We start from the raw sequence: 12,235 nt of genomic DNA on the forward strand, positions 1-12,235 counted from the left end.
GAGTTGGACTGTGAAGAAAGCTGAGCACCGAAGAATTGATGCTTTAGAACTGTGGTGTTGGAGAAGACTCTTGAGAGTCCCTTGGACTGCAAGGAGATCCAACCAGTCCATTCTAAAGGAGATCAGTCCTGGGTGTTCATTGGAAGGACTGACGCTGAAGCTGAAACTCCAATACTTTGGCCACTTGACGTGAAGAACTGACTCATTTGAAAAGATGCTGATGCTGGGAAAGATTGAAGGCAGGAGAAGAAGGGGACAGCAGAGGATGAGATGGTTGGTTGGCATCACCAACTCAATGGACATGAGTTTGGGAGTTGGTGATGGACAGGGAAGATTGGCGTGCTGCAGTCCATGGGGTCACAAAGAGTCAGACATGACTGAGCAACTGAACTGAACTGAAAGCATTTCACAGCATATACTCTTGAAAAATGTTGATATAACATGGAGAAAAGGATGTGAGAGTGGTAGAGCTGGAGGATTGTGGGCAAAATGTGCATTCTTTACTAAGCTTTATAAGCCTTTGTTTTCTTAACTTCTCTCTCCCCATCGGTGGGCGTGGGTGGTCAAGCCTCTCCCATTATTTCTTTGCTGTCAGTGTTGGCCAACTCTTAAGGCTGACTCCAAAGCAGATGTCTCACATGCACCCTCCTTCCCCAGACGTGAGGGGTGCTTGCTGTGCTCCAGCCCCTCCACCAGTGTGGGGCACACGGAAGAGGCAAGGAGTGGCCCCTCCTTACAAAGAGCTTGTGTTCTGGTAAAAGAGAGAAAGCAATAAGTGAGGTCTCCAGGAAATTCTTAGTAGACGTCAGAGAAAAGGGAAAAAGGAAAGATGTGTAATTAGTTCATAGCTAATGGACTGTGTTCTGTCCTTTATACGTACTGATACATTTCTTCCTGATAACTTCATGCTGATTTCACAGGGAAACTGAGCCACAGGAAAGTTATGTAACCCAGGCAGTCAAGCCTCAGAGCTTACATGTTCATCCACTTGTGGAAAGTTACAGCTTGAACTTGGCTAAAATTTTCAGTAGGTTTATGCTCTCAACAAACTCCTGTACTCTGAGGGCTCGTCTGTAAACTGCTCGCTGGCCAATGGTGAACTATGGCAGTGAGTACGTGAACAGGAGCCAGGGAAGCATGCCTATCCTGGGAAAGGTAAGGAATACATTGAGCTCAGTTCAGTTCAGCTGCTCAGTCCTGTCTGACTCCTTGCAACCCTATAGACCACAGCATGCCAGGCCTCCTGTCCATCGCCAATTCCCAGAGCTTACCCAAACTCATGTCCTTGAGTTGGTGATGCCATCCAGCCATCTCATCTACTGTCGTCCCCTTCTCCTGCCTTCTGTTTTCCCCACTCTTTTCCAATGAGTCAGTTCTTCGCATCAGGTGGCCAAAGTATTGGGAGTTTCAGCTTCAGCATCAGTCCTTCCAATGAGTATTCAGGACTGATTTCCTTTAGGATGGACTGGTTGGATCTCCTTGCAGTCCAAGAAACTCTCAAGAGTCTTGTGAGTTAGATGGATGATGTTACAATTTTTGGCCCCTGGAAAGGAGTTTGAATTCATCGCAGCAACTTCTGTGTGGAAATTTTACCAGTTAAATTCCATCTACAACTTTTCTTGGACATTGATGTGAGGAATGAGTCAAGTGTTTTCTCCAAAACAGTGTATCTGTACAAGAGAAGATATGGGCTTTGGGAAGCATGATACACACCTGTGTTCAGTTTGGGGGGTCTACCATTTACCACCTATATGACCTGTGATAAACTCCCTCTAGAATGCTAAGCACAGTGTCCTCACCTCTGAAGCAATATAGCAATGCCTATCTATAGCTTTTTTGTGTGATTGTGGCATTTGATGGTGGTTACAGAGTGCCTGGCATATAGGGATTCTTCAGTAGTCTTGCTTTTTCCCTATTTTTTTTTTCTCTCAAGTTACTCCTCTTTCCTCTGAAATTTGAAAGCAGCTGGTGTGAAGTATGCATGTATTCTCACCTTAAGTGGAGGGAGTTTCAGTTTGCAGACAGCATTCAAAAGAGATGAGTGAAAAGTTTCCTAGCTATTAGTATTGATTAGGTGGTGGAAGGACTGATGCTGAAGCTCCAATACTTTGGCCACCTGATGCAATGAACTGACTCACTGGAAAAGACCCTGATGCTGGGAAAGAGTGAAGGCAGGAGGAGAAGGGGACGACAGAGGGTGAGATGGTTGGATGGCATCACTGACTCAATGGACATGAGTTTGGGTAAGCTCTGGGAGTTGGTGATGGACAGGGAAGCCTGGCGTGCTGCAGTCCATGGGGTTGCAAAGAGTCAGACGCTACTGAGTAAGTGAACTGAACTGATACACAGATTTTTTATAAAGCATTTATTTGCTTAGTTTGGCCAAGTTTCAAACTTAAGCTATATCCTCAATGCTTTTTCCAGGTGCAGCAGCATACACTCTTTTTTTTTTTTTTTTGAATATCCATCTGTGGCCAAGTGAGTTCTTTTAGCACATGGTAAAGCCAGTTCAATTTTTAAAAACTTTTTTTTTATTGGACTATAGTTTATTTAAAATGTGTTAGTTTCATGTGTATAACAAAGTGATTCAATTATACCTCCACATGTATCTGTTCTTTTTCAAATTCTTTTTCCGGTTAGTTACCTAGTATTGAACGCAGTTCCCTGTGTTATATACTAGGTTGTTGTTATTCATTTTAAATACAGCAGCAGATTTTCTAATTTGGTCCCATGTCACCTTCTTCACTCCCTTGTCTCTCCTAACCCCACCAACTTCTAGCTGAAGCTCTCTGAGTTATCCTAAATTTTAAATCTGTTTGTATCCCTGGCCTAAGCTCTCAAAGTTAGCCTTCTTTTCCTTACTTACAGGGTTTCTCTGGTGGCTCAGATGGAAAAGAATCTGCCTGCAATGTAGAAGACTTGGGTTCAATCCCTGGGTCAGGAAGATCCCCCTGTTTAAGGGAATGGCTGCTCACTGTAGCATTCCTGCCTGGAGAATTCCATGGACAGAGGAGCCTGGTGGGCTATAGTCCATGGCGTCTGAAAGAGTCAGACACGATTGAGCAACAAACACTTTCTTACTTATGCAAACCTTCCTTCGGTCTCTCTCAGGCAACACTGTATGATTTTCCTGCTTTATGATATTCATGTTTTGGAGAGTAGAATTTCCTAACCCCTCAGTTCTATAGGCTGATTTATCCATCAGTTCAGTTCAGTCACTCAGTCGTGTCCGACTCTTTGCAACCCCATGAGCTGCGATTTCTCCATACTTCTCTAAAAACTCTGAGTTGACCTTGTCATCGTCTCTTCAGATTCCTTTCAGAACTCCAGTCTTCACTAGGGATCATCCCTTTATCTCTTCTTAGTTCTCATCACTGATGTTTCTTGTTCTAAAGTTTTACTCTAAGAATGAGCATGAGGACTAGCATCATCACTGTTCATTTCCCGGGCCCTCATCGAAATTGGCTATGGTTTCCCTTCCGCATCATCATCCAGCCCCAGCTCCCCACCTGTAGCCCTGGTGTGAACAGCTGTGGCCACACTGACATTGGGTATTTATTTCATCACTTCATAGTTTTATGTCATGTGAATTTAGATTATGCTAGTTGCATCTTCATGACCAGTCCAGTTTTCAGTACTAAAGCATTTTATCCAGTAATTCCTTCTTCTAGTTATTCAATTGTTAGCAGGCTTATGTTGCATTTTGATTTTTGTCCTATCACAATTTTATAGTTAAGTTAACCAACATCATCATTTTATTTTTGCTTATATAAGGAGAACAATTTGTCACTAGTTGTCAAAACACCACACAGGAGCTCATAAAATGTAAATTTGATTTTTGTGCTTATGAACAATTCTTTCAACTAGGTCTGAGGATGCTCCCAAAGAGTTGAAATTAATATTGAGCATCCAAAGGTGTGATCTGGTTGAAGGTCCCAGATATTGAAGTTTAAGGACCCAAGAAAATATGATCCCCTCCCCTGCTTTTATCTTTGCCACCTGAGTTCTACACCAATTGAGAAAAACAAATGCTAGTCTGGCAGAAATGAACTTTGATTTTTATTAGTGAGAGCACTGATGTTGAAATATGTGGTTTACATGTACTGGATTTCAGAATTAGAATTGCCCTCTAGCACGCTGATTCAGGACTGGAGTGGGAATCTCCCCTGAAGCACGTCTGCTCCTCTAACAGCCATGCAGCAGATGAATGAGTGACATAAACTGATGTTTCCCAAGGCAGCGTGTTCCCATAAAGCGCATGCCAGGGGCTGAGCTATGGACATATGGTTTCTCTTTGCAGATGGTCCTTATATTTCAGATTTTGTCACTCTCTTTTTCTGGAAAGCTATAAAAGAGGGAATAAAGAGATACTAGTATGTCTTGCTAGTGAAATTTCTTCAAAGTGGAAGGTCATAACAGGAGAAAGAAGGAAGAGGGAATTCCCTTTCCCTTCCTTCTGCCTCTGGGGTATTACAACTTGGTTTGTTAAATTTTATTTTATTTTTGTTTTTTTTAATGGCATGTCAAATATCCTGAAACATACATATAGTTTGATAGTCTTCTAATCCCAGTTGAGTTCAAATATTAAAGTAACACACACAAGCTAAGAGAATTCAATATTGTTCCAAGGCATTTACTGAATCTCCATGACTAGATGAAAACAAAGACAATTAGGATGGACAATTAGACAGTATATAATATAAAAATTACTTTTTGCTTACAATTTACAAAATGTATTATTTTTACAATCTTTGATCTCTGATAACCGGTAAAGCTGGCTGCATGAATCCAGCAATTTTAAAAATCAGAAACTACTTTCTAAAACTTCAGGGCAAATAATTTACAAATAAGGTACACAAAGATTTAGACCATGCAGAAATTTCTTACATCTTCTGTTAATAATATTTTATAACTGCAACTTTATCAAATTATATACCTACTTGCCCTGTACATATACAAAATAATGCATACATGATAAAACATTAGCAAAAAAGAGTAGTCCTTAAACTCAATTTATCATAAAATGTATTACTATATTAACATGTCTACAAGCAGCGTGTAACAGGGTTAAGAGACATTAAGGCAATAATACTTGAAGTTACAAAATAAACCAAACATAATACTTTTCCTAAGTGTAACATAAGGCAGGTCCCAGCAAAAAAAAGAAAGAAGAAATAACCCACTAAGGTAACAATCTATACTGCTGTTAGTCCCACATGTTTAAGATGGAATACTATAAATCTGGCTTTCAGTTTGTTAAATTTTGATATGATTTACCCAAATAAATGTTGAGAGAGCCACCTTCTAGTTTGACCACATTAATGCTGTTTTCCTTGATTTTGTTACTAAAATGTGCTGTCTCTTTGTATTTATTTCAAGCCCTCCTTACTGCCCTTGCCCCAGCCACTCACTCTTTCTGGGTAAACCAGGTAATGAGAGGGCTAAGAGATTATTTGTATCAGCTGGAGAGTCTTTAGTTGCACGTGTAAGACACCCAACTCAAATGTTTTAAGCATAAAGGGCAATCTATGGCCATATAGTTTTAAAAGCCCAGGTTTGGTTGACTAGATCCAGGTCCTAAAAAGACATCACCCTGCAGAAACCATCTCTCTCCATTTCGTGATATCGTCTGGGTCGGCTCTCTCACCAGGGAGGCCCTCTCCCCCCAGTTATCGTGGCCTCCAGCAGCCCTGGCTTTTCTTCTTTCCCCTTCAGCAAGCCTTGTTTGCCAAGAATCTCTCTTTCCTAAGTGTTCCAGCAAAAACATGGGGGTGAGTTGGGTTGCTGCTAATTCAGTGTTCTAAGTGTAGTCCCTGGACTGATCACAGAATCAGCACCTTGAAACTTGTTAGGAATGCAGATTCTCGGGCTGTACTCCAGAGTTTTGAATAATAAACTCTAAGGGTGGGCTCAGTGAACTGTGTGATTGAGATGCATGCTTTAGAAGACCAATTTGTTAGTCCACTGACCACACTCTATGTCTAGGGGGATAGAATACCTTGAGTGGTTCAGACTGGGTAATTTGATTATTTCAGGAGCTGTGATGGGGTCACCTTCATCCAGCCCCAGTGGTTTAAGGGTGGAGTGGGGAAGGTAGCTTCCCAAAGGAAAATTATATGTAATTATCAGAAAAAGCGACAGTTGCTAGTCAGATAAAATTAATATGTTCTACAATAGAAACTTTTCCCCAAGCACTGGGTGATGAATTAGGATACCAAGAAATATTTGGTAATGAATGACTAAGGCTTGCTTATTTTATCTTTACAAGGGTTAGGGTAAATAAAACCTTTTCTTCTTACAGTATGTTTTTGTACTCCATTGTTTTCCTGAATGGAGCAAACGAGTAGATTCATCCTTTAACTTGAGTTGTCCATGATCTCATATCTTCCTCTATAGATGGTACTTTCTGTGCAGCTGCAGGAGAGCATGGAGTGCAGGGCATAAAACTTGGACTGGCCCAGTAATCAGCTCGCCCACTGCAGCCAAGTCAGATATCTGCTATACTGAGTATTTTGTTTTCTGGAACTGAATGTTTGTGTAGAGATGAATTAGATCTACACAGTATCGTAAGGATGCTATTGACAAAACAGGGTCACTTTTCCCGTTTGCATCTCATCTTGTGATTTTTTCACAGGTACGATGGTGGGAGACCACACCCGCTTGGAATTCCACAACATCGAAACTGGTATCATGACTGAGAAACGTTACATCTCCGTGGTCCCCTCCAGTTTCATTGGCCACTTGCAGAGCCTTATGTTCAATGGGCTGCTCTACATTGACTTGTGCAAAAACGGAGACATCGACTACTGTGAACTGAAGGCTCGCTTTGGACTGAGGAACATCATCGCCGACCCTGTCACCTTCAAGACCAAGAGCAGCTACCTGAGCCTGGCCACCCTCCAGGCCTACACCTCCATGCACCTCTTCTTTCAGTTCAAGACCACCTCCGCTGACGGCTTCATCCTCTTCAACAGCGGTGATGGCAACGACTTCATTGCCGTTGAACTAGTCAAGGGGTAAGTGGATGACAGCGCCTAGGTATCTTAACACCAGCCCTGCAGAAACTATGGATATGAAAAGACTGTCCATTCTACTTTCTATTCCTGATACATGCTCTCACCCCCATTGATTAAAAATGTCTGTGTAATGATTAAGGCAGGAAGGGAGAGAAATTCATGAGTTTATTGAAAGATCCTCTGCTAACTCAGTACTCTCAAGCTTTTTATTATGAAATGTAGTCCTTTAAACCTATGGGAAAAAAAGGAATTAATTTTGCAAAACAGGGATATAGGCTGTGGGGCAGTAAAATCTGTGCCACCAAATTCATGGGAAGAAGTGAAATATAGATATTTTCAGTACTACCGTTATCCCATATATGCAAATTTTATAAAGCTGTTCTTGGTCCAGGATATTTTACTACTGAGTGTTAGAATGTAGTTAAAACAAGAGCAAAAAAAGAGACCAAAACCCAAAACACAGATCCATAAATGACTGTGAATTTCAATGTCGCCCCCTAGTGTTTCTCAGTGTACCAGCCGCTGTGCTTTGCGACTCGGGGTTTTTACTTGGTAGTGTTAAATAGATTTAATGAGTTAGAACTAAAATGCAGTCTGATGGAATATGATCTGACTATTCTTTAAGATCCCCTGGAGAAGGGCATGGCAACCCACTCCAGTATTCTTGCCTGGAGAAGCCCATGGACAGAGGAGCCTGGCGGGCTACAGTCCTTAGAGTCGCAGAGAGTCAGGCACGGCTGAAGTGACTTGGCACACATTCTTTATTCTTAAATCAAGCTTTAGTTTTCCTTGCATGATGCCAGTCTCTCTTGGGGCGTTTGAAGACCCCCGTCTCAGTTAGGTACACGTTACCATTAAACTGCATTAAACTACTCCAGGCAATCTCAAGTCATTGGGTGCTTGTGATCTCCCCCAGGTACATACACTACGTGTTTGACCTCGGAAATGGCCCCAATGTGATCAAAGGCAATAGTGACCGCCCCCTGAATGATAACCAGTGGCACAACGTCGTCATCACCCGGGACAACAGTAACACCCACAGCCTGAAAGTGGACACGAAGGTGGTCACTCAAGTTATCAATGGCGCCAAGAATCTGGATTTGAAAGGTAAAGCTTGTAAAGACGTTTATCCTCCTTAGAGCTTTCAGTGGAAAGGCTGTTCCCGGCAGTAAACTGCAATTTAGGAGCACCGTGCAGTTTTGATACATTATGTATATCCTGTTTTAACTACACTGAATTATACCAGAATGCAGTTTATTCAGTTTTTACTTTGCCCACTCCTTAGGAATGCTCTGTTTTCCCTGTAAACCTTGGGCGTGTGGGAACTGAGTGATGAATTACAAAACGTGGAGAGGTCATAATGCAGAGGAAGGCACATAGGTTTTGGAATCTCAGCTAAATCATTTACTGCCTGTGTGACTTCGGTAAAATTTTTTATTCTTTTTTCAGCTTCTATACACTTTATTTTTTCAAAATGAGGATAATAATTGTTACTACATTTATGGGCTGTTAGGAGTTTTGATGAAATAATGTCTATAAAATTCTCAGCATATTATTCATAACAAGCACATAAAAAGGACTCAGTAAATGGTTGTTTTGTTGAAAATGTTGTTAATCTTTACTTCATCATAAAATGGAAACAATAGCTACCTCGTGGAATGGATATGGTGATTACAATTTGTGAGATGATGTGTATAAAATGAATGACACTTAAGAAATGTTAAGTTTCTTTTTTATACAGTGTGGAAACCCTGTCAATAATTTTGTGGATGCTGTTTCCGCCAGCTGTGTTACCGTTACCTGGGTAACGGCGAGTGGGCTTGGCTTTCGTTGACACGGCTCCCTTTACCCATTTGCTTTTCCTACCCGTTTTCCTTTCCAGGTGACCTCTACATGGCAGGTCTGGCCCAAGGCATGTACAGCAACCTCCCAAAGCTCGTGGCCTCCCGGGATGGCTTCCAGGGCTGCCTGGCATCAGTGGACTTGAATGGGCGCCTGCCAGACCTCATCAACGATGCCCTCCATCGCAGTGGGCAGATCGAGCGGGGCTGTGAAGGTACCCTCTGTCTTTTTAAGCTGCAGCCTTGTTGCAAGCCTCTTTGCTGCCTCTGCCAGTGCTCCTTCCTCAGTTTACCTTCCATCTCCTTCCCCGTCTGACCCTGCATCACCATCGGTATCCTCTTGTCTCTGGCTGAGTGTGTCAAGACATGTGCCTCAGGCTCCGGGAATGCATGTTGGCACATGTCTGCTCAGTGTCACCTTGCCATAGAGGACCGTTCCTGGCACAGACATCAGGCTTCTCCTGACTCGTGTCTTTGCTTCCTGCATGGCTGAAAAGGTATCAGGGACTTTTACTTGATATCTGAGTACATGAGGAGTCACAAACCGGGGACTTCTGTATGGGTATCACCGTGAATAAAAAGTATGTCACCAACAGTGGCTGCATTATTTAATGCAGACTGAGCGGGAGGTAGGAAAATGGTGTCAGAATGCCTCGATGGGGGAAGGGAAGGAACAGTTATTGAGTACTTACTAGGTGTCAGGCATCCTTAGGCAGTTTCTCAGTGTGGTGGAGTGGAACAGCATGGGCTTTGATGTTGTAAAGATCTGGATTTAGGTCCAAGTAGTAGTTCTTGTCAGCTGTGTGGCTTGTGGCACGTTAATTAACCTTTCCGAACTATGTCTCCTCATCTGTAGAATGGGACAATAAAACGTGTCTTGGAAGGTAATATATGTAAGTCAGAGTTAAATGTAGAATGCCTGGTACATACATAGTAGGTACTCAATAAGTGGTAGGATTATCATTTACGAATTTTATCTCATCTGAGACATATAATAGCATTGCATGCCCACCCATGCGGCACAACAAACCATGCTCAGCCTATTTCTGTAGGTAATACACTGTCTCTTGAGATATTAACAGAATTTTATAGGTCTTTTGAGTCCAATCAGTTCTTGGCAATAAAACCCATCTCATTTTAACCAGCAGGGGATAGCAGACATTCTCAGCCTTCCCCAGCCTCCTTGCGTAGGTTGAAAAGGTGACTCAAATCTAACTTAAGAGTCCAAGAGGATGATCCGACCAGTCACCAGGGCCCTTGTGTTCTTTTGTCTGGTTGAGCGACATGGTCTTTTGTGCCATATATTGTGTTTTCTTGTATCCCTCATTAATTTACCACATCAAACCTGTTCGTTCATCTCCTAACTGTTCAGCTTCATTTATTACTCCTGTTTTTCATCAGCTTCAATCCTTCACTTGCCGTCTAGAAGCACCTTTAATAAGAAGTTCCTGATCAACTTCCCAGACTGATCTGTGGCATGGAAATCGTTTCCCTTCACCTGAGAGTCAGCTTCTCATTGCCATTTTGCCTAGTGATAAGGCTTATTGTCCCTATAACCCTTCCAGTTGTCTTTTAGCCAGAAATATTTCTTAAATTCTGTTGGCCAAATACAGTGTGTGTGTATGGGCAGACAGGAAGTTGGGTATCACCAACCATTTAAAGTAGCCACTTTGCCTTCTTCTCCTGAAAATGCCTAATTTCACTCAAGAGTTTTTGTCCTATTGGCCTGCTCTTAGTTCCTTTAGGTATTAAGGGAAATCCTGAACTAGATGCCCTCTTTGGGAATTGAGTATCTTAGTTTAGGACTTTGGAATGACAGGAATTCCAGTTTTTCTGGAATGATTAATCATATCCAGTCAAATCATAATATAAAATTACATGTTCAGAGGCACAAAACACTCTTCAAATGTTAAATATGTTTATCGTGCCATCAGTTCTGCAGATTTCGAGGTTAACAGAAATCATCCATTTAGCTCCATAGCAACATTGGCTGATAGAAATATAATGTGTCACATATGTAATTTTAAATTTCCTGGTAGTTACATTTAGAAGAGATTAAAAGTAACAGGTGAAGTTTAATTTTATAGTTTAACTTATCCAAGAATATCCAAAATATTATCTTTTCAACATATAATCGATTTAACATTTTTAGTAAGACATTTTAAGTTTCATATTGAACCTTCAAAATCAAATGTGTATTTTGTACTCAGTGCAGACCACATACCTTTAAGGTACCCAATAGCCATTTGCATCTATGGCTACTGTATTGGAGGCATGGTTCTATAGAGTATAAAAATTGGGGTATGAGGAGGTAAAGTTGTAGCACTGGATTAAAAGAAAGTCTAAACCAACCTTTATAAAAGTGGATAAAAATATATAGTGCAAAGGTGGAATGGACCCCATGTAAGAGAGCTTTAGGGGAAGTCATGGGAACATTAGGGAAAAGAAATTGCCCATCTGATGGGAGAAAATGCTCCTGACCCTACCTACAGCTCGAGGTGCAGTTTGGCATGACTCATCACAAGCATGATGATGGGTTCTGACCTTCCTCTGCGTATGGGTGATTGTTCAAAGCTGAACACTGTGGCTTGATGGCTGTATCACCCACATCTATGGCAAGTCCTATGGGCCTAATAACACTGCACTCTATTGCCATGGAGATAATTATGATGGTTACCCATGGTGCATTATGAGTGCCCCACTGGGTGGCGGGAAGTGGAGGATGAGCACTCAGGGAAGAAAGCCCTTGTTTATTGTACACAGATGACTGAGATAATTAGCGTAAGGGGCCAGGAAAAATGGCCAAAAAGTGGGTTAAGGCATAAATTACTGTCATCGGAAGTTTGCACTATTGTGAATAAGACCTTGTAAGAGATCCCAGGCGCTTTTTAGAACACTGTGGAAGATAATGGGGAGTGAAATGAGGGGCACAAAACCTTGGAAAGACTCCAGAAAAAGAACCATCCTCACCCTGAATCTCTGTACATAGTACGGGACCCTCAAGAAGGCCTTTGACAACTAGGCAGTCACAGGAAACAGAACACATTTCTTGATGTGTCATTTCTATGCCTAGAACAGGAAACAGGTAGGGGATAAGGATTCATTACTAAGGAACTAAAACCTGAATCTCGCCAAGATGGTGGGTGTGTTTTATTCTTACATAGCTGGGATACACAGGCTAGGGTATATTGTGTGTTCTTGTCAAAGTCATTTGTAATGACCCTTCAAGATCCCTAAGTAGTAGTTGTATTACTTTCCCTATCATATCTAACCCAAAAGAGTCCAAAATTACTTTAAGATTCATCAATCCACTACTCTTTGGCACTCAATTGTTTATAATAAGAGAGAAAAACAAATCCTGAATTAGATTTTTATTTT

General features: G+C 41.6%; 1 protein-coding gene across 4 annotated transcripts in view; it reads left to right on the forward strand.

The window, feature by feature from the left end:
• NRXN3 (neurexin 3) overlaps positions 1 to 12,235 on the forward strand; it is a 1,738,382-nt gene that overhangs the window by 782,325 nt on the left and 943,822 nt on the right. For all 4 annotated transcript variants that reach the window (XM_010844398.1, XM_010844399.1, XM_010844400.1 and 1 more), the window contains 3 exons: positions 6,635 to 7,016; positions 7,933 to 8,123; positions 8,899 to 9,072. In XM_010844398.1, the coding sequence (XP_010842700.1) occupies positions 6,635 to 7,016; positions 7,933 to 8,123; positions 8,899 to 9,072 (747 nt within the window). The remainder of the gene's footprint in view (positions 1 to 6,634; positions 7,017 to 7,932; positions 8,124 to 8,898; positions 9,073 to 12,235) is intronic.

This window comes from Bison bison, unplaced genomic scaffold, assembly GCF_000754665.1.
Source record: "Bison bison bison isolate TAMUID 2011002044 unplaced genomic scaffold, Bison_UMD1.0 scf7180017864201, whole genome shotgun sequence".
NCBI classification, from domain to species: domain Eukaryota; kingdom Metazoa; phylum Chordata; class Mammalia; order Artiodactyla; family Bovidae; genus Bison; species Bison bison.